The sequence below is a fragment of the Hypanus sabinus genome, chromosome 3 (assembly GCF_030144855.1).
Source record: "Hypanus sabinus isolate sHypSab1 chromosome 3, sHypSab1.hap1, whole genome shotgun sequence".
NCBI classification, from domain to species: Eukaryota; Metazoa; Chordata; class Chondrichthyes; order Myliobatiformes; family Dasyatidae; genus Hypanus; species Hypanus sabinus.
Window position 1 is genome coordinate 76,992,230 of NC_082708.1, and position 23,185 is coordinate 77,015,414.

Sequence of the window (23,185 nt, forward strand, 5' to 3'; positions counted from 1 at the left end):
CTTTTAGTTAGCTTTAACATAACAGACTCAGAATTTATGATTTTGAGTAGAGCTCACATTCACAGTCATATAAGTATGGAAGCAGCCCTTCGGGCCATTAAGCCAATGCCTGCCATCAAGAACCCATTAGAGTGATTCTACCCTAATTCTTTTGATTGTCCTCTAATTCCCATCAGATTCCAACACACTGACACAGTGGGGTCAACAGACAGTGGGCAAATAACCTACCTACCCATTTTTTGTGATGTGATAGCAAGCTAGTGTATCTGGTCAAAACGGTCATGGAGAACTCGTAAACTCCACACAGACACTTCTAGAGATCAGAATTGAATGCAGAATGCTGGACCTGTGAGACAGCAGCTCCACTGGATACCCCATTCCTACCCTCCAGTTCACATACTGATTGCAGTTCTGCAGTGGCTCAACATGTTAAGTCCACTGACACTCAAATCTCTTTTACCCTCACCCCCATCTAATTTGACATAATTTAAAATAGGTTAAGTCTGATTCTGCTGCCAAATCTTAATTAATTTGGAAATCAATCAAAAATAATAATAATGTTTAATTACCTTACAGGAAAATGCCAGCCAGCCTTTGCTGTTTGGGAATTCTCTAAGAAGTTCCACCAGAGCTTCTCCTTCTTTTTGACTCGGAATTGTTTCCATTGCAATGAGATCCACTCCTGCTGTTATTAAGGACTGCATCTGCGGTCGATGCCAATTCTTTAATTCCTGCACCAAGCCAAAAACATTATGCAGCATTTCAAACATAAATAAAATGATTACTGCTAAGTATCTGTGAAGTTAAAGCAATAATTATTAAGTAAGTACAATATTAACATAATTACTTAAATTAGTCATACATTTCCCTGGTTACATTCATAGAAACATTTATAGTATTATGCTATCATAAAGTATACATCAGCAAATGTTACTCTAATTAAAATGTTACATCTCCAAACTTGTTTGAAGAAAATAATATTTTAAAGCATCACGATGAATATGTTTTAACTTACAAACATATAAATATAGAAGATTTACAAATTCTTTGCAAATTTCCTATATTTATGTATTTGTAAATGAAAACCAATAAATGAATACTTTAATTATACAGTTGCAAACTGCATCGCAAAATGGATAAATGCAATTTTGATCGGGACAGCTGCAGATAATGAATGACACAATGCTAGATTTAACTGAACTGAATATGCCTAGACTCTTTCGATGACGATTTTGTGGACTGGTGTTTTATAAACTGTTTTACACTAATTTTGCTTCTGCCATTTGTGCATGGGGGGGCAGGGTTTAATGCTTTTCTTTGAATGGGGTCCATGGTTTTCTGTTTCGTGGCTGTCTGTGGGATAATGAATCTCAGGGCCCAATACTGCATAAGTACTTCGATAATAACTGTACTGTGAATCTTTGAAATACAGCCACTGTCATGCCTTCACTTACTGAGCAACTCCACAGCTTTTTAGAGGGTATTAAAAATTAATCACAGCGTGGAGTTATCAGATTCCCTCTAAATGTGAATTTCAAACTTTTTGCCCAGCGACCTCTCAAACATCCATATTTATTCCTCACAGATGTTTAATAACCAAATAGATCCTGGTTTGAGGCAGTTTCAGGATATTCAAAGCTGAGTTGGGGCTCTTTATTCAGTGGTGCATGAATAATTGGTATTCTCCAGCCCAGAGTATATTAAATTTATGGGTTAATAAATTTGTCAATTTCAGGAAATAAAGATTCCTGGAAAAGGTAACCACGTGGACAGGATCAAAATAATTTTAAAAGCATAGTGTATGCCATGTTTTCTAATGAAATAGACGCTAATGCTAGCACTGACTAAGTCATTGAAATGAAACAATGCCAAATTTGCTCGTTACCTCTTTAGACATGTGTTCAACATAGATTCCTGAATATTCAGAACCATCATGTAAAAATGCTCCATAGGGTCCAATGGATCCTGCAATGAGGGGCTTTTGCCTCTCTTTAAAACAGTAGAAAAACATTTTAGTTTGTTTGTTAATAAGCCAATGTAAGCAAATAGAATTAATTGCATTAAAAATCTGTAGAGAGTTAAGCAAACCTTAATCAAGTGACTAGCTTAGGCATATTGCTCTGGAAATTCTCAGGTTTAAGTCTGAATTGGCATTCATTTGGCAATAGAGTGGTCAGGCTGATAAAAACCATTTATGCATCCCAGGTTAAGAAGGGAGAAGTAGTCTACATTCATGCCCCTCCTCACTAATTTGTGACTTCTTTCTAAAATCGAAATACTGATGCTGTGCTTGGACAAGATCATTCCTGGGCCTGCACACATTGTGATTAAATAACCTACACGTATTTTCTGTTGAGCATCATACATAAAGCCACCCACTTAATCTAAATACTCAAAGATAATTAACACCCCTTGCTCTATACCTATGTATGAATCAATATCCTCAAACTGAATGACAAATAAAGTAACGCAAAGCAGCAAAAGAGACATATAAAAGTCCATTAAAACACAAAGAACACGATTAATCAGAAACATTAAAGGATTCAAGAGAAATGTGGTGAGTTACAATTGAACTTCATATGGGAAATAGTTCAATACAGGATATGTTAACAGATGCCAATGCCCTTGAACAGAAAATCCTACAAAAAGTAGTGGATACAGCTCAGTCCCTCAGAGGTAAAGCCCTCCCCACCACTGAGCACATCTACACAAAGCATTGTTGCAGGAAAGTAGCATCCATTATCGAGGACCTCCACCATCCAGGCTATGCTCTTTTCTCACTGCTGTCATTTGTAAAAAGGTACAGGATCCTCAGGACTCATACCACCAGGTTTAGGAACAGTTATTATCCCACAATCAGGCTCTTGAACCAGAAGAGATAACTTCACTCAATTTCACTTGCCCCATCACTGAACTTTCCCCACAACTTATGGGCTCACTTTCAAGGACTCTTCATCTCATGTTCTCCATATTTATTGCTTATTTATTATTATTAATATTTGTTTTAGTATTTGCACAGTTTGCTGTTTTTTGCACACTGGTTGAACACTCATGTTGCTGTAGTCTTTCATTAATTCTATTATGGTTAATTTCTGTTATGGATTTACTGATTATGCACACAAGAAAATGAATGTCAGGGTTGTATATGGTGACATATTTTAATATTTTGATAATAAATTTACCTTGAACTTTGTACAATAGTTCAGTGCTCCAGTAATCTGTGTTCCAGTAATATTGAAAAATGCATGGTCATGCACTTTGGTAGTAGAAATAAACATGCGGACTATTTTCTAAATGGGGAGAAAATCCAGGAATCTGAGCTGCAGAGAGACTTTAGAGTCCTTGTGCAGAACACCCTGAAGGTCAACTTGCAGGTTGAGTTAGTGGTCAGGAAGGCAAATGCCATGTTAGTATTCATTTCAAGATATATAGAGTACAAGAGCAAGGATGTGATGCTGAGGCTTTATAAGGCACTGGTGAGGCCTCACTTGAGTATCGTGAACAGTTTTGGGCCTGTCATCTTAGAAAAGATGTGCTGGCATTGGAGAGGGTCCAGAGGAGGTTCACAAGGATGATTCCAGGAATGAAAGGGTTATCCTGCAAGGAAAGTTTGATGGCTCTGGGTCTGTACTCACTGGAATTCAGAAGGATGAGGGAGGATCTCATTGAAACCTTTTGAATGTTGAAAGGCTTAGACTGAGCAGATGTGGTAAGGATGTTTGCCATGGTGGGAGAGTCTAGGACAAGAGGGCACAGCCTCAGGATAGAAGGGTACCCTTTCAAAACGGAGATGCAGAGAAATTTCTTTAGCCAAAGGGTGGTGAATTTGTTGTCACATGCAGCTGTGGAGGCCAGGCCAGGGTGGATTTAAGGCAGAGGTTGATAGGTTCTTGATCGGACAAGGGGAGAAGGGTGGGAACTGGGGTTGAGGAGGAGATAGAAAAACTGATCAGCCATGATTGAATGGTGGAGCAGACTCGATGGAGCATATGGCCTAATTCTGCTCCTATGTCTTATGGTCCAACCTGAACTTCAAATCATTGAGTTCAAAAACCCCTTGGCAGCAGGGAACTCAAATTCAGTTAATTTAGTAAATTCTGGCATCAATGATAGTGATAATAAAAATTAACAACATCTTGCAAAACAAAAGCAGCTTGTTCAACTCCTGCCCTTTGAAGGAAGGAAATTTACCACCCTTGCCCAAACTGAATTATATGGGTCCTCGATGGAACAATGTGGTTGTAAAATTCTAGACACTAGAATACTACAGCACAGTACAGGCCCTTTGGCCCTCGATGTTATGCAGGCCTATTCCCAAAAAGCCTCTGGGATCAAGGGCAATTGTGCTAACTGCTAGATCACCGTGCAACCCAATGGCTTCCAGTTGGCAGATCAGAATCCCTGACGAAGAACATCATTGTCCTCATCTACAAGCAGAAGGAAAAGATGAAAGGTAACCTCATAGTCAGTTTGAAGTTAAGTGTTCATGATTACTGCACCTTGAAAGGCATAGGCAACTTTTGCCTGTCGGACTTTGCAATACTTCCACATTACCTTTGGAAATGTTGAGAAATGTCTAAAACTGCTCCCAGCCTTCTGGTAAAAAGGGCATAAAGTGCCACTGCTGCTTTTAAAAGCAGAGTTTCAGTTCATCTTCCTAGCACAGGAAGACCATGCAAAAGATCGCACATGCTCAGTCCCACAGTCAAGTTGTGGATGGCATGATGTTCCATTTCAGATACACTGTTGCAGCAGAAAAATTCATCAACACAAACAACCATTTAGGAATCTAGATACCACAATAGATGAACAGGGCATGTATTGTAAATACAGGTAGTCCCTGAGTTACGAACATCCGACTTACAGACAACTTGTACTTATGAACCGAGGAAGGAGAACGCTGTCCGCCATTTTAAGTTGGATCGTGACGCCATACGCCATTTTAAGTTGTTGCCATTGACACTGTGTTGAGTGTTTAACTTTGTATTTGGCTTAAATTTTTCTTAGTAAGATTCACCCAGACCCACCCCCCCACCGTTCTGGTCGGCTGGTGGCGCAGTGAGATCAGCGAGTTTGATCTAGTGACAGGCCACTCCTGGGTCAGGATGATGTCAAACTACTGACTCCTGTACCATCCGTGCCGGGTTGATGTCAAGCTCACAACTTGACCTCGCAAAAAAAAACACTGCCACCTCCTGTTTAAATACCCACGTGGAATATTGCGGAGGATCAAATACCCAAACCCAGCACAGCCCCCACTTGTCCCACATAGCTTGTCCAGTGCAATGGTCCTTAGGACCCAGTGGACCTCGAGAGCCGGCGGAGGTTGGGACCTGCCGCCCGCAGTGTTTCTGTTCCATTGACAAGAAGCGATCGCAATTGAAAATAAAGTGGAAATAATAAAGTATTTGGAAAGAAGTGAAATGCTATTGGTCATTGGAAAAGCGTTAGGCTATAGTCAGCCAACAATTTGAACAATTTTAAAGGATAGCGGATAAAGTGAGAATAATGGAGCATATGAAACACCCTGTCCCCTAAGCAATGCAGTGGCTTAATTAATGGAATACATACGTCTCATAAATGTTTTATATGCATAGAAAGGTAAAAAATATACTGTATACTAAGACAAACATTTGACTAACTGACGCTAAATAATACCGGATGTACTTGTTCCGACTTACGTACAAATCTGACTTAAAGACGGACTCAGGAACGGAACTCGTACGTAACCCGGGGACTGCCTGTATAAGTTTACAGATGCTGGGACAGAGCAACTAACTGTGGTAATGTGACTCCAGGCCTTAAATTTTCAAAATGGGTTCAGATTGGATTGATTAATGTGCACATAAAGCAGAAGATGATACATTCTGACCCTTGGAATACCCCACCAATGTCAAGGCTGACATGTTGATTTTGCAGCTCATCAATTACTGGCAGTGGCTGCAATGACGCTCCCATAACAACCAGAATACTGGGTATCTACTGCAGGAGGCAGCTTCACTGTCACTGAGGTCATAGAAGTGGTTGGCGGGGATCTCGAAGTAGAGGTAATGAGTATCTAAGTTTGCTGATGACACCACTGTTGTTGGCCAAATCAAAGGTGGCAACAACTTGGCATATAGGAGGGAGATTGAAAATCTGGTCGAATGTTGCCACAATAACAACCTCACTCAACATCAGAAAAAACAAGTAGCTGATTATCAATTACAGAAGGATGAAGTCAGAGGTCCATGAGCCAGTCATCATGAGGGTATTGGAGGTGGAGAGGATCAGCAATTTTAAATTCCCTGGTGTCAATAGATCAGGGTCCTGGACCTGATAATTTCACCTACCACAACTCTGAATTGATTCTACAAAACTACAGACTCACTTTTATGGACTCTACTATTTTTGTGTTAGTTTACACATTGGTTATTTGTCAGTCTTTATATATGCACAGGTTTTCATAAATTCTACTGTATTTTTTCTTGTAAACATCTGCATGAAAATGAATGTCAGGTCAGTATACAGAAACATACACTGAGTGTATGTCCATAGTCTTCCGCTGTTGTAGCCCATCCACTTCAAATTTCGATGAGTTGCACATTCAGAGACACTCTTGAGCACACCACTGTTATAACCTGTGGTTATTTGAGTTACTGTCACCTTCCTATCAGCTTGAACCAGTCTGGGTGATTTTAACCCACAGAAATGTCACTTACTGAGTGTTCATTGTTTTTATACTATTCTCCAAAAACTCTAAAGACTGTTGTGTGTGAAAATCCCAGGTCAGCAGTTTCTGAGATACTCAAACCACTCCGTATTCCACCAACAATCATTCCTTGGCCAAAGTCACTTAGATCACATTTCTTCCCCATTCTGCTGTTTGGTCTGAACAACAACTGGACTTCTTGATCACGTCTGCCTGTTTTTATGCACGAGTTGCTGCCACATGATTGGCTGAGTAGATATTTACTTTAATAAGCAGGTGTACAGGTGTAACTAATGAAGTGGCCAGAGTCCTCCTGTGCCCACCTCAGTGTGTTCCGTGCCCACCATTCAGCTCTTCTTCCGCCACTTCCATCTCCAGGCATACTTTTTTTGGCGAGAACTCTCCACCCCACACAGATGACTAGTTCTCCCATCTTCAACCCTCTTCCTCTTCGTGGAAACCCGCACTGGTCTCCCTCCTGCTCTGGATCTGCTAACTGCCGACGGGACATCAACTGTCTTGACTTTAACACTCCTCTCTCCAATTCCAACCTCACTCCTTAATGCACTGCTCTCCACACTAACCCTAACCTCACCATCAAACCCACAGATAAGTGGGGGGGGGGGGGGGCGCACCTTGCTGAGGCCCACCTCCAACTCTCAGACACCTCCTCTTACTTACCACTTGAACAGGACCCCACAAAGGAGCACTAGGCCATTGTCTCCCACACCATCACCAACCTTATTAACTCTGGGTATCTCCCATCCACTGCCACCAACGTCATAGTTCCCTCACCCCTCAACTACCCAAGATCCACAAAACTGCCCGTCCAGGTAGACCCATTGTTTCTGCCTTTTCCTGCCCCACTGAACTTAATATCTGCATACCACAACTCAGTTTTATCCCCTCTGGTTGAGTCCCTTCTTACCAACATCTGTGACACTTCACACAGTCTTGATCTTTTCAATGATTTCAAGTTCCCTAGTTCCAATTACCTTATTTTCACTATGGATATCCAGTCCCTATACACCTCCATCCCCCAACAGGAAGACCTCACAGCACTCCATTTCTTTCTAGACACCAGATCCAACCAGTTCCCCTCCACCAGCACACTCCTCCATCTGGCAGAACTTGTCCTCACTCTCAGTAACTTTTCCTTTGGCTCCTCCCATTTCTTTCAAACCAAGGGTGCATCCATGGGCACTCACATGGGTTCCAGCTATGCCTCCCTTTTTGTTGGTTACGTGGAGCAGTCTATATTCCAAGCCTACACTGATATCACTCCCAACATTTCCCATGCTACCTTGACAACTGCATTGGTGATGCTTCCTGCACCTATGTGGAGCTCGTCATCTTCATCAACTTTGCCTCCTGTTTCCACTCTGCCCTCAATTTACCTGGTCCATTTCTGGCACCTCCCTCCCCTTTCTCAATCTCACGGTCCCTATCTCTGGAGACAGTTTATCTACTGACGTCTATTATAACCCCACAGGCTCTCACAGCTACCTGGACTATACCCCTTCCCAAATTATTACTTGTAAAAACACCATCTCCTTCTCTCCATTCCTCCGTCTCCGCCACATCTGCTCTCAGGATGATGCTTTCATTCCAGAACTAAGGAGATGTCCTCTTTCTCCAAAGAAATGGCTTCCCTTCCTCCATCATCAACACTACCCTCAACCTCAACCACCAGGGATGGCATTTCTCTTGTCCTCACCTACCACCTTACAGGCCTCCATGTCCAGCACATAATTCTCCATAACTTCCACCATCTCCAACAGGATCCCACCACCAAGTGCTCCTCTCCCTTCACCGTTTTCCATTCCTATTTCCCTCCCTCACCTCATCTCCTTACCCATCACTTCCCTCATATGCTCTTCCTCCTTTTCTTCCTTCTATGGCCTACTGTCCTCTCCAATCAATCAACTTCCCAGCTCTTTACTTCACTCCTCCCCACCCTCCTGTCTTCACCTATCATCTTGTGTTTCTTCCTCCCCTCCCCCCACTTTCTTACTCTGATTTTCTAGTCCTGATGAAGAAGGGTCTTGGCCTGAAACATCAACTGTACTCTTTTCCATAGGTGCTGCCTGGCCTTCTGAGTTCCTCTAGCATTTTGTGTCTGTTGCTTGGATTTCCAGCATCTGCAGATTTTCTCTTGTTAGTGAGTATACATATTTTGTAATAAACTTAAGTTTGACTTTAAATACAAATACTTCACTTCAGGTAATCATTATCTATACCCCAATTCTGTAGAACAAGCAGCTGGTCATTTTCTAGCAGTTCTCACTCGTGTTGACGATGTCCTGATCTGGTGACCTTATCATCAATATGGCTGGATGATCTGGCAGAATCAACAACAGACTAGATGTTGCTTCAGGGTCCTGATGGAAGTGGTAAACGATGCTGAGCTCTGCAATATCCTCAGTAACCCTGGTAAAATCCAGGTGGTTACACCTGGCCCCAGATATGTTTCCTCTCCATTCCAAGCACTCATTGACAAATCCAACATCACAGGGGTATTCTCCTCAGGCACTGCCTTCTGCTGGAGTAAACCTAAGCTCAGGAAATACCAAGGAACTTAAATAGTATTGAACAGTTTAGAGAACCGTGGAACCTTTCCTTAACTCCCCAGTGCACCAGTAGGAAGCAATCAAGGTGAACATTAAGAAATTCTTCATCTTTAAAGGTGTTCAGCAACTGCGATAAAGAAAGAGGGAATTTTATCAGCTCCAGGAAAGATTACTGAAGCTGCTCCTGCTGCAGTTGATCAGGGTGACTAAGGAAATGGAACTCCAAGAAGAGAAGAAGCTCTTTGCTTTCAAGGTCATCTTCCAATCCAGAGTCGGTTCAATGGAGCAGGATGAGTCATGTTCATATTCTGTGAAGTTCACAGTGTTACCTCTATAATTGGTAGCCTTAGCTAAGAGGACAGCTCAATAATATCCCACACAGCCAAATATACAGCACAAAGGATCCGCAAATCCCTCCTGGCTGATCTGTGCAATTTGGAGACCTCAGACAGCATGGCTTCCAGAACGTCCTGTATTTTATACTGGTATTTGAATTACAGTAAATAGGAGAATCTAGGTCAGCCGCCAACTCTGGATTGAACTTTGACAATAAAATTCTTAGAAACAAAAGCATATTGGCCAAGTTGTACTTTGTGGGATTAAGTGAAGCCAGACTTGCTGGAAGTATATAATGCTATGTGTGCCTCCAGCTGCCAGCATATGAAAATCCACAAGAAAGTACATCATCAGATTCATCTACAAGCAGAAGGGAGAGGGGAGAGAGGGAAGCACTCATAAATTGGCAACCCATCTGAAGGTGGATTAGAAGATCCCATCCAAGTTCTCTGCCAGTCAAATCAAGTTTGCTCTAAGCCAAGGGATTTTTTGAGTCAAAACCTGTATTGTACTTGGCAGAAAGATCTTGTTCAGATATATAATTACTTAAGTACAATTGATATAATATTGTACAAAGAACATGCTTCCCAAATGAGCTTTGGGGAGGAAATCCAGAATTGAATACAACTGCGATAAAAAGAAAAAATGCTGGAAATACACAAGGAGTCTATCTGCAGATGCGGATAGGAAACAGAGTTTCCAAGATGGTCTACAAAGAGATATAGAGGTGTTTGTCACAATTCATCTCAAGCAACATGACTCAAGACTCTGTACTCTATGACCTTTTCCATGGCATGCAGAGACAAACATACTTAATTATTTATTTGTTTAAACTTTTATCACATGTCCATTGAAATATACAGTGAAATGTGCTGCTTGTGTTAATAACTAAGCATGCAATGGGGGCAGCCCACAAGGGTTGCCACATATTCCAGCATCAACATAGTATGCCCATTATGTTCAACAGAACACAGCAACACAAGCTCCTCTCCTCTCTCCCACCCACCCACTACCCCAACTCACACACACACACACAAACAATCCTCTAGTCCCAGGACCGGCCACCTCTGAGCCTCCAGGTTCCAGTGGACTCAAAGACTTGCAGACACCACGTCTCTGACTTCCCCAGTGGATTTGCCAAATCAAGACCCAAGGTTTCAGCCATCAGTCCTCAACCTCTGGACTCCTGATCGACCTTCAGATTTTGATCTTTGGTATCAATCCCAGGATTCGCCGATGACAGGACCCCTACACTCCAGGCCTCAAATTCAGGACTTATCAACAATGGGACCCCATCCCCTAGGCCTCAAACTCCAGACTTGCTGATTCGCACATCTTGGAGACCACCGGCCTTTGTGCCTCCTGTCCACACAGACCTCCCATCCTGGGGCATGTCATGGAGGGGAACTCGCTGACCTGGAGGATCATAATTCCTCATTCTCATTGGTCTTTGCCCACAGTGCCTACCAGCTCAATGTCTATCCATAGATTTCCTTTGTCACATGTCCACACACTGGCCTTCAAACGCAGAGCGGAGGCTAGACACCAGCCTGACATCTAACTCCCCCTCATCCCTGACCCTAAACACTAACCTCAGTCCTAATTCATCTCTCTGTCCCAGGAACCAAGCTACGACCTCAATGGTCTGACGCCATGTTGACGGCGGGGAGATCATCAACAGAGTGAAAGATGCACATTAGTGCAAAGAGATACATTGGCAGATTGATTATAATGCTAACAGGCACATTCTAAAGACATTGCACTGAAGTTTTGTGCAGGCACCCACAAAGGTTCGGCAAGAAAAGACCGGAGTTCAGAAACCTCTCACCTCTGGACACTGAAGGGCTGGGCCTGTTTACAAGCTCTCACATGTTTCAACACAAACATTCCTCAAGTACTGTCAACATACAACTGAATGCACTCAATTCTGAGGTACAGTGAATGAGGAATACTGCCTGTTGTGATTGCACTACAGGATATTTTGTGAAGGAATTTTATTTCTGGGGAAATATGAGAACAAAACCTTATTTTTCAAGTCATTCTCACATCCTATATATATTTTTAAAAAACCTGATGTGCTTTCAAATGACATTGCAAGCAATGGGAGATATCCACAACTCCAAACTAATTAAATTTTTATCATTAGAGGGGTGGGCATCAGAAATGCTTCATTCCTTAATGTCACTTGATCAAAAATAAAGCATCGCAAAAAAAAGATTAATAGCTAAAATTCAATAAAACATTGATAAATTTAACATTGTTAGGAAATTATATACCTAAATATTGTTACTTTACAAACATGTTTACTACCAACTGCCTAAAAGGTTTACAATTACATGTTTACATATCAGTCTGATTAGAAAGAAATTGCAAAATTTCAACACAGTCTACTGCATAATATTTTGTCAAAACTAAAAAAAAATTGGAAGTTGTTGTAATATCCCCCAAGTAAAAACAAACAAGTTACTGTACAAGTTACCCACGCTTCCGGATTCTGCCAGAAACTCAGCAATGACCTCTTTGGCAAGCTGTACTCCTGACTGCAAAAGCTGGTCTGCCTCCTCTGGTGTCAAACCAAGGTACTTCATAAATCCTACCACACTCGCCTGGTATGTGGCTGTAGTGATGACATTAGCTCCATGCCAAAGGTAACTAGAAGGGAAAATTAACATAATTTTAAAGTTGAAATTAGATTCATAATTTATTTTCAAAGTAAACTGATCTATTGTTACCAGCTGAAGCACAATATATTGAGTCCTGATAAAGGGGTCTCGCCCTAAAATGTCAACAGTTCATTTCTCTCTCTAGATGCTCTCTGACCTACTGAATTCCTCCAGGATTTTGTGTGTGTTACAGTAGATTATTCATTCCTTAATTTTAATGACTAAATCATGTGAACTTTCTGGGTAATTGGGAAAATTACCTTGTTGGATCTTTTGACTTTTAATCCCGAATTGGTGATTTTTGAATGTTTAGGCAGTACCACTAGTAAATATTGGTAAACTGGCTAACAATCACAGGAGTTGAAATTAGTTGTGTTTAGTCATAGCATTAAACTGGAGAAAAATTGTTCACTAAGTGGCAATAAATCTTCTGATGGAACTTTTCTCTGGATCTGTTTGCTGTCAAAAAGCAGACAATTACAGAGTAAAAATTAACTTTTGCATTGCACAACTTACATGATATACAAGCGTTAATCTTGAAGATTTCTTTAATTCCTTGGTTTTATAATGTTTTTAGAGAGAGCTACCGAACAGCGCACCTCTTCTTGTAGCTATTTTATTCAATATTGCTGCTGCATTTTAAGACTTCAATATCTCCCATGCCCTTATTTAAAGATCACTGTTGTATACAAGCCTCTACTTTTAACAGAACTGAATGAGGATTTAAAATAAAGTATCTGTTAATATAGTATCACCTACAGCTCAGACAGGAGCTCTTTGCTTTAATAGCTTAATAAATTAGTGTTAATTAATTTATTTATTGAGATACAGCATAGAATAGGCCCTTCGAGCTGCGACATCCAGCAACCCCTGATTTAATCCTAGCTTAATTACGGGACCATTTACAATGACCAATTAAGCTACTAACCACCTTTGGACTGTGGGAGGAAACTGGAGCACCCAGAGAAAACCCAGGCATTCAAAGGGAGGAGGTACAGATTCCTTCACAGATGACGTCAGAATTGAACTCAGAACACCCTGAGCTATAATAATCTTGTGCTAACCGCAAAACTACTACAAACCCCTTATATATTATGAATATGAATAACTATAGATATTCAATTTTTATCAATTATTCATGAGTCAAGATAACAATCACTGCTTTAAGTACAAAAGTAGTTTTAGAAAATGACTTGGTGAACTCAGTATAAACAGTATTTAAAACTGAGATGAGGAGGAATTTCTTCAGCTAGTGGGTGGTGAATCTGTGGAATTTGTTGCCACAGAAGACTGTGGTGGCCAAATCATTGCAAGTACTTAAGGCAGAAACTGATAGGTTCTTGATTGTTATGAGGATTAAGAATTACAAGTAAAGACAGGAGAACGGGGTTGAAAATAAAATCAGCCATAATTCAATGGTGAAGTGGATTCAATGGCCCAGTCTGGTCCTATACTGTATCATATGGCCTTACAATTTAATAGAAAACAGACCATCTTAATGTTTACAACTTTAAGACACACTGTTCAGTATTTGATTGACCTCTGTTTCATCCCTTTGAATTCAGCTTATTTTAATAAATTCTAAAGCTTATTTTGCGTCTTTCCATTTCAAATGTGCATGTGCAAAAGAGAAAGGAATTAGGTAGGTTTCCTTTAGTACTTACTGTTCTTCTCAAACACTTACAATGGATACCTGTACAGGGGCCTTAGTGTAGATAAGGCATGTGCTCATATATTTCATTGTATTTTTAAAAAAATATTGAAAATAAAGTAAACATTTCAAAAGAAAAAAGAAAAATTGCTGCATCAAATTACCTTGCATGCACATTTTTGATAGCTTGTGGATTTGTTTGCAATATTCTGGCACTCCATAATGGATCACCCTATCACAGATAAAAGCTTTGATTATTAAAGTACATTTCTTTGAGCTGCTAGCTCAAAGGACTATAATGAAATTCACTTCAATATGCATACATCCACTACCCAATTCCAAAATGCCTGCCCACAGGCTACAAAATAGGGTACAGCAGTGCTTCTCTTTTTCACAATAAGGGTTACAGATTATTGACTGATGAGGCAGTGAGATCAAACTGTAGCTTTCATTGTCAGATTAGGAAATTTCAGAAAAAGTATATTTTATGGATCAAAAGCAGTAAATGAAAGGCAGTTTATTCAAAAGCTTCAATTAAAAAGACACACAAAGATTTTTAAACATAAACTAGATTATAAAAGTCCGAAAGCAGATTGCTGTGTCATAGTATGTTGTGCATGGTATGTTGCCTGTGATAATCAAGGCCAGAATGAGATAGGAAGTGAAAGAAAGCTTAAATTGAGCAGCAGGTCACTTTACAGTAAAAGGTACAAAGGGAAATGTACTGAAAAAAGGGAATAAAGTGAGAGGCCCTCCACTGGTTTGGACCGACCATGGATATTGCATCCTATCTGTCTACATGATATGCAAGCCAGGGCAGTATTATATGGAGAGCAAACTGTTAGCCATGTCGCAGGCTCCCTCTCTCCACACAACTGATGAATCCAAAGAGATGCCAGAAACTGATACAGTTTGCACCAAGTGGTGTCGTAGGAGTTGCCAACCAGTGTTGAACTCAACCTATGACTGTTGTGAGGACCCTAACGCTGGATTTCTCCACACCATTTACTCCCAAAACCTTCCCCATGAGTGGGTAATCTGTAAGGTAGCGAAGGTTTGAGGTTACAGTTATCATTCTCCTAGATGAGCTGCCAACCACGGCCGACGAGACCCATCTGCCCAAAGTGACTGGTTTGAAGGTAGTAACCCTCCTGTGCCCCTTCTCCTGGCAGTAAAAATGGTTCCACCAGGCTTGGTAGCCAAGCCACATGTGAAGGCCAGAAGCTGGACTTGGTTATGAGAGGCATTTGCAATGCACACTATTGGGAACATTTAATAGTGGAAGTCATAATGCCAGCACAGTTTGAAATAGATAAAGTTGGAGGTAATGCCTCACCTGGAAGGGGTGATTAGAGTGAAGGAGGAATAGAGAGGAGAGGTGTTGCTCTTCCTATGATTGCAGGGGGAAGTGCCAGTCGACAGGAAGAGATTAGTAAATCAGGGTTTCACACAGATACAGTGGTCCCTGCAGAAAGCAGAAAGGGGTGGGGAGGGGAAGATATGACAGTTGGTGGAATCATGTAGTTACTGGTAGAAAAGGTTAAGAATAATGTGCCATATGGAGACTGGTAGGGTGGAAGATAAGACAAAGGAAATTCTACTAATAGTCTATCTAGGGGAGGCATGTAAAGCTAAGAGTGTGAAGTGGAGGGGATGTAGGTTAGGGCTTCATGAAAAATACATTTCAGATGGCCTGAAACAGAAAACATCTTGAAACAGATGTGACAGAGATAGAAAAAAATGAGAGAAAGGAATGGTGCCCTTACAACAGACAAGTCAGGCAGCTATGGAAGTCAGTGGATTTATAGTAAATGTCAGTGGATAGATTATCTCCCCAGGAAGCGGAGAGAGGTCTCAGAAATGGTCTAACTGAATTTGACAGCAGGGTGGAAAATAGCAGTGAAGCTGATAAAATTGACAAGCTCTGTACCAATGCCGTTGTCAACGTAGCAGCAAAGGAGCTGAGGAGTTGTGCTGCAGTAGGTTTGGAACAAGGTCCGTTGAACATAGCCAACAAAAAGGCAAGCAGAGGGAAGGCCCTTGGCTACACCTTTGATTTGTAGAAAGTAAGAGGAATTAAGAGAAATTGTTCAGAGTAAGAACAAATTTTGCAAGGCAGGTAAGTGTATTGCAGGAAGGAAACTGGTTGGATCTACATTCCAGAAAGCAGCAGAGAGTATCAAGGGTTATGGAGATGCATGTGGACTAAGTAGACATGGTGCTGATGAGACATTGGGAGCAGGGAATTAGAATTTGTCAAATTGGTGCGGAGATGTAGGTGGACAGGGATTGAACAAGGACTACAAAATAGAGTTGAGGGATAAGCAACACACACAAAATGCTGAAGGAACTCAGCAGGCCAGGGAGTTCTATGGAAATGAATAAACAGTCAACTTTTCAGGCTGAAACCCTTCATCAGGACTGGAAAGGAAGTGGGACGAAGTCAGAATAAGAAGATGCGGAGAGGGGAGGAGGAAGTACAAGGTGATAGGTGATACCAGGAGAGGGGCAGGGTGAAATAAAGAGCTGGGAAATTGATTGGTGAAAGAGAAAAAGGGCTGGAGAAGGGGGAATATGATAGAAGACAGAAGACAATGGAAGAAAGGGAAGGGGGAGAGCACCAGAGGGAGATGATGGGCAGGGAAGAAGATCTGAGAGAGAAACAAGAATGGGGAATGGTGAAAGAGTTTTGGTGGGGGGGGGGGGAGTTTGAGAAATTAATGTTCATGCCTTCAGCTTGGAAGCATCAGATAGGAGAGGACAGAAGACCATGAAGAACAGGAATGGGGAAGAGCAACAGAGGGAGGTGATGGGCAAGGTGAGGAGATAAGGTGAGAGAGAGAAATAGGAATGGAAAATGGTGGGGGGGTGGAATTACTGGAAGTTTGAGAAATTAATGTTCATGCCATCATGTTGGAGGCTACCTAGATGGAATATAAGATGTTGCTCCTCCAATTTGAGTGTGGCCACATCATGGCAGAAGAGGAAGCCATGGACTGACATGTCAGAATAGAATGGGAAGGAGAATTGAAATGGGTGGTCAGCAGGAAATCCCGCTTTTTGTGGTGGATGGAATGAAGGTGCTTAGAGAAGCAGGCTCCCAATATACATTGGGTATCACCAATATATAAGAGGCCACAATAGCAAACCAGTTACTGTCGGTACCCCAATAGACTCACAGGTGAAGTATTGCCTCACCTGAAAGGACTGTTTGAGGCCCTGGATAGTAGTGAGGGAGGATGTGTAGAGGCAGATGTGGCACTTGTTCCGCTTGCAAAGTTAAGTGCCAGGAGAAAAATCAGTGGGGAGGGACGAATGGACAAGGGAGCAAACCCTGTGGAAAGTGGGGGTGGGGAGGGAAAGATGGTGGTGGGATCCCGTTGAAGATCCACAAACCTGACTATGCAGGTAGACCCATTGTTTCTGCCTACTCCTGTCTGCATACCTCGGCTGTTTTATCCCCCTTGGTTCAGTCCCTTTTTATCTATATCCATGTCACTTCACACACCCTCAATCTCTTCAATTACCTTTGGTCCCCTGGCCCTGATCGTCTCATTTTCACTATGGATGTCCAGAGCCTATACACTTCCCGCCCCCATCAGGACGCCTTAAAGCTCTCCGCTCCTTTCTTGACAACAGACCCAAACAGTCCCCCTCCACCACCACTGTCCTCCGTCTGACAGAACTGGTCCTCACCCTCAACAATTTCTCCTTCAGTTCTCCCAGTTCCTTCAAGTGCAAGCTGTAGCTATGGGCACTGGCATGGACCCCAGCTATGCCTGCCTTCTCGTTGGTTATGATGAATTGCCCAAGTTTCAAGCCTAAACCGGCATCACTCCCCAACTCTTCCTACACTACACTGACGACTGGTGCTGCTTCCTGCACCCATGCTGAGCTCATCAATTTCATCAACTTTGCCTCCAACTTCCACCTTGGCCTCAAATTTACTTGGTCCATTTCTGACACCTCCCTCCCCTTTCTCGGTCTCTCTACTTACATCTCCGGAGACGGTCTATCTACTCCTATCTTTTGTAAACCCACTGACTCTCACAGCTATCTGGACTGTACCTCTTCCCACCCTGTCACTTGTAAAAATGCCATCCCTTTTCTCAGTTCCTCCACCACTGCTGCATCTGCTTTTCATTCTTGAACAATTGAGATGCCCTCCTTCTTCAAAAATGGCTTCCCTTCCCCTCACCCACTTCTCTTCCACTTTGCACACATCTGCCCTCACCCCATCCTCCTGCTACCACACCAGGGTTCCTCTTGTCCTCTCTGACCACTCCAACAGCCTCCGCATCCAGCACTTAATTCTTCATAACTTCTGCTTTCTCCAGTGGGATCCCACCACCAAGTACAGCTTTCCCTCCACCCCTCTTTCCACTTTCCCCAGGGATCGCTCCCTACATGACCCCCTTGTCCCTTCCCACTGATCTCCCTCCTGGCACTTGGCCTTGCAAGCAGAACAAGTCCTACACCTCCTCCCTCACCACCATTCAGGGCCCCAAACAGTCCTTCCAGGTGAGGCAACACTTTACCTGTGAGTCTGCTGGGGTCATCTACTGTATCTGGTGCTCTCACTGTGCCCTCCTGCGTAACAATCAGACCTGAGGTAAATCAGGAGACCACTTCGTCAAGCACCTTCACTCCATCCACCATAAAAAGTGGGATTTCCCGGTGGCCACCCATTTCAATTCCACTCCCTGTTACGGCATGGCAGCCCATGGCTTCCTCTTCTGCCACAATGAGGCCACACTCAATTTGGAGGAGCAACATCTTATATTCTGTCTAGGTAGCCTCCACCCTGATAGTGTGAACATCCATTTCTTCACTTCAGGTAATGTCTCCCCCTTCACCATTCCCCATTCTTATTTCCTTCTCACACCTTCTCTCCTTACCTGCCCACCATCACCCTCTGACGCTCCTCCCCCCTCCATCATTTTCTGTCCTCTCTGATCAGATTTCCCCTTCTCCAGCCCTTTATCTCTTTCATCAATCAACTTTCCAGCTCTTCACTTCACCTTCTCCCAGTAAAGAATTGTGTTTTCAGAACAGCTGAATTTGGAGTAGGTGAGTACAGAACTCAAAGTCACATCAACAAATGGAAATGATAGGTCAGGAGGATAAAAGGAAAGGAGGTGTTTAAAATGAAAAGTAGAGTTGAACATTTGAGGAAGACTAATCAGTGAAGGGGGTGAGAACACTTTGTCGAAGAAACAGACACAGAACCAGTAGGGATGAAAGAAGAGATAGAATCATGACAATCTTTGAACTTGTTGAGGTGTAGGTGCAAGGATATAAAGCTGAGGACAGACTGCTCAGCTTCAGAGAGGGAGAATAGAGGGGATGGTAAAGGCACAGCTGGGATTGGAACGGAAGCCCTTCAACCCATCTTCAACAAATGGCATGTGGGAAGAAGTAAGGGCTGGAGAGGGGTTAAAGTGGTGAGAATAGGGCACTCATTGGGGAGTGGGATGAGAGAAGGGTAGAGGGTAATGTAGGAAATGGGAAGATCAGAGGAGGATGGGATGCTGTGACAAAGGGAAAAGATACAAGGCCCCTGTGGAGCACTGGGGATTTAAGCTTGCACCTGGAAGCAGGTGGGAGAGCGAGGAGACTCCCACAGAGGGTCCGGGGTTTGGGCTGGCTCCAGTCCCAGGGTGAGGCCTAAGCAAACCAGATCGACAATATCTTATATTCTGCCTAGTTATTCTAAAGCCCAAAAGTATGAATAAAAAGAGCTAGTACAGTTTCAGGGAGATGCTATCTTTGAAAGCATAATATAGCAGGGTGACTATGGACCCAAGTGGGCTCCCCCACTCTTTTGTTTATGTTACTTTGTCTATGTTCTCAGCCTCTAACTGCTCCCATTCACTCATTGACTAGATAACCTTGTTCTTCTCAAGGTCACTCTGGTTTTACCCTATCAGACACATTGGTGTCCCCTCCACAGCTTAACAAGCTTCTTTTGTCTCCTTTTGAATTCTGATGTGGGGGTGTCCAAGCTGAGACACTAGCTGTTTTGCTTCCCACAGATTATGCACAATCTAACGTTTAAAATTTTATTTTTAATTTCCCTTTAAGATCTTAAGGTGTTGAGATGTTTCACTAGTGAGAGGCTGGTAATTTAAAACTGATGTGTCTAGAAATATCTTCACTCAGAGATCAATGATCCGCTGAAATTCCCTGCTCCAGGGGGTTGTGGAGGACAGATAATTAGAAATATCTAAGTTGGAGATAGCTACATTTTTAAAAAATTGAGAAAATGAGGGTTGTGGGGAACTGGCCAGGAAGAACAGTTGGGACCAGCACGAATCAGCCATGCATAGAAGGAATGGCAGGGCAGGCTTAGCCTGTTAGCCTACATCTGCTTTTTGTTTCTGTGATAGCAATATAGATAATGAGCTACATTTATCGTGTGAGCTGAAGAAGGCAAGAACAAGGCAGCCAGGTTAGATCCTTCTAAAATATTAAGCTGCAGCTAACGCAGAGGACAATTTTGGTCACCATACTCCAAAAAAAAACAAAACGATTGCATTGGAGAGGCTGCATAGGGGATTTCTGCGAACACAGCCAGGTCTAAAAAGTTATAGTTATGGAAGAGCCTGAACTACTTTTTTTCCAAACAATGCAGACTTAATTGATATTTAAATTTGCGAAAGGCAGAGAAAATAGTAAGGGAAACGCGAATGTTCCACGTTCAGAAGCATTGAATCGAACGTGTTCCGGTTGTTTATTCCTTTCCGAGGTCAAGGTTCACTCCCTTTAATGGAGGGAAGACGGTGTGGAGAATATACAAAGCGTGTGACAATCTCTCAAACCTTTCCCCGCGCTTCCCCTCCATCCACCCACCTGTATGTTCAGCCCCGCAGCTTCGAGCTCCGTCGCCAACCCGCCATCAACTATCCTCATCTCACTCCGGTCCGCCATCACTTGATCGGCTTTCCTTGCAGCCAATAGATCGATGCTCTGGGGAGGGGGATGACCAATCACGGGTAGGTTGATGGGCGGGTCGAGGCGGCGGAGACTGAGGTAAATGTGTTTCGGCGATGACAGTGCTGTCGGCCTTCGATCGCCTCTTGTTCTGACCACGGCGAGTGTTGTTTGTTGCTCAGTTGCCGGCGTTGAGGATGTTTGCAGTCTGTAAGTTCATGGATGACGAGCGAGCGAGCACTGGGGTTGTCCGTAGTCAGCCCGTGAATGTTATAGGCCCGCCGGCTTTCATAACAGCTAGTAACGATCGGAGAATGAGTGAGGGTAGTTAGAGGAATGGATGATAGAGTTGAGGGGAAGGAGAGGTGAAGAGATGAAGGACATCATGCTGTAACACAAAAAAGAAAGATTAATGGGTCGAGTTGAGAAGCAAGAAATGAACCCTTGGGAGTGGTAAAAAATAGAATTAAATTAAAAACGAGAGGGTCTCCGGATCTCTCTACATGCTAAATTTAGTTTCGAGGCTGAAGGTGAGATGAGAATGGCAGCAGGAGTAAATAATCAGGTAGCCGGAAGCTGAAGTACGTTTGTATTTCTTCAAATGGTTTATCAACGTTAACAACCATCACTAACCTCTCAATGTGGTAGCACCGCTCTTTGCGCCACCTCGCTCTCTTGATCCCCATTACCGCTTGCCTCTGCAACTTTGATTATGTTTACCAAAAGGTCATTTCTGAAACTCTTCTCTAAATGAACTCCTCTTGACCAGTTCAGTTAGTAGAGTTTTGTTTATATGTCTGCGGTTTTATTTTTGCTTTTCAATCTTGTGCATTAGATTGAAAGAAAAGAAATGCAGTTTCGTCTAGAAAGAGTGGGAAAAGAGTAGTTAAGCATGCAGACATTGGATTTCCTGTCCTTGCGCAGACTTGTATGGGTAATGGGATGTGTTGGAGGTGATTGTCACAGAGAGCGACTGCTCTGCAATGCTGACAGGAGCGAGGAAATTGTGACTGTCACAGAAGGAAGAGAGTAAGCCATTTAATTTGGAAACTAGTGGGATAGAGGATGAAGGTAGATAAGTCACTATTGTTTTTCTAGACAGAAATAAATGTAACACTCACTTCGCCTAGCTTAATCTAGGGGGTGATAACCCCCGGCCCGGTCAACACTTAAGCTTTATAACTCTTACTTTGATTATATGGTTAGTAGAAAAACAAAATATAAACGAAAAAGGGCTCGAATCTTATTTAAAGTCTACGCACAAAGTTGGAGCTCACTCAGTGGTCCTTCTTCCACCATCGGTCTCCTCCACTCATCGCTGACCTTCGGAGTCCACCCCGTCTGGTGGGCTACCAAATCTTTCCATTCGCGTCTTCTCTCTTCACCTTTCTCCCTCTCTGGCTTCCAGAATCACAAGACATGGCAACAGAATCCTGATTGGCTAACATGCATCCACAATCCTGTTATCTCCAGCCATAACCCGAACATTGCTGCTACAGAATAACTGTTACATTGGCAGTGACCCTTTACAGTGCGTTACATAAAAACCACAGTGAAGGATGTCCTCTCTAAGGAAAAAGAAGGGCATATTGGACAAATTCCCAGAATGTAGGCATCTCTCCATCTTGTTTTACGGCGGTTGGCACCCAGCTTAATGATGCATTACCGCCACCTCCTGCTCCAGAGTGTGCGATAGACTCACATTGTAAATCCCTTCACCCAATCTTGCACACACACATACCCTAATCCTCACTTTGTCCTCATTTTTGAGCCACCCTAGGACCCTATTCTTGTTTATGCATTGTATCCTATAAAAAAACCCTGTACCCCTTAAGAAACAGAGGTTGTATTGAGAGCATCCTGAGCAGCTGCATCACTGCTTGGTTTGGAAATTGCACCATCTTGGATCACAAGACCCTGCAGCGGATAGTGAGGTCAGCTGAGAAGATCATCGAGGTCTTTCTTCCCGCCATCACGGACATTTGCACTACACACTGCATCCGCAAAGGAAACAGCATTATGAAGGACCCCATGCACCCCTCATACAATCTCTTCTCCCTCCTGCTGTCTGGGAAAAAGCTCCGAAGCATTTGGGCTCTCACGACCAGACTATGTAACAGTTTCTTCCCCCAAGCTATCAGACTCCTCAATAGCCGAAGCCTGGACTGACACCTTGCCCTATTATCCTGTTTATTATTTATTGTAATGCCTGCACTGTTTTTGTGCACTTTATGCAGTCCTGTGTAGGTCTGTAGTCTAGTGTAGCTTTCTCTGTTGTTTTTTTTTACGTAGTTCAGTCTAGTTTTTGTAGTGTGTCATGTAACACCATGGTCCTGAAAAA

At 42.7% G+C, this 23,185-nt stretch overlaps 2 protein-coding genes across 4 annotated transcripts in view; one reads left to right on the forward strand and one right to left on the reverse strand.

Moving 5' to 3' along the window:
* The window catches only part of zgc:172121 (uncharacterized protein LOC337599 homolog), a 29,093-nt gene extending 7,510 nt beyond the window's left edge, over nucleotides 1-21,583 (reverse strand). For 2 of the 3 annotated variants that reach the window (XR_009511221.1, XM_059964728.1), the window contains exons 1-6: nucleotides 21,478-21,583; nucleotides 20,764-21,232; nucleotides 14,076-14,143; nucleotides 12,077-12,249; nucleotides 1,886-1,989; nucleotides 570-731 (exon numbers count right to left, since the gene is read on the reverse strand). Coding sequence is in view for 2 of the 3 variants with exons in the window: in XM_059964728.1 (XP_059820711.1) it covers nucleotides 570-731; nucleotides 1,886-1,989; nucleotides 12,077-12,249; nucleotides 14,076-14,143; nucleotides 20,764-20,841 (585 nt within the window). In the remaining variant the exon portion in view is untranslated. The remainder of the gene's footprint in view (nucleotides 1-569; nucleotides 732-1,885; nucleotides 1,990-12,076; nucleotides 12,250-14,075; nucleotides 14,144-20,763; nucleotides 21,233-21,477) is intronic. The other variant, XM_059964727.1, reaches the window with a different exon arrangement.
* ercc5 (excision repair cross-complementation group 5) overlaps nucleotides 1-23,185 on the forward strand; it is a 142,818-nt gene that overhangs the window by 68,908 nt on the left and 50,725 nt on the right. The gene's annotated exons all lie outside the window — the stretch shown is intronic.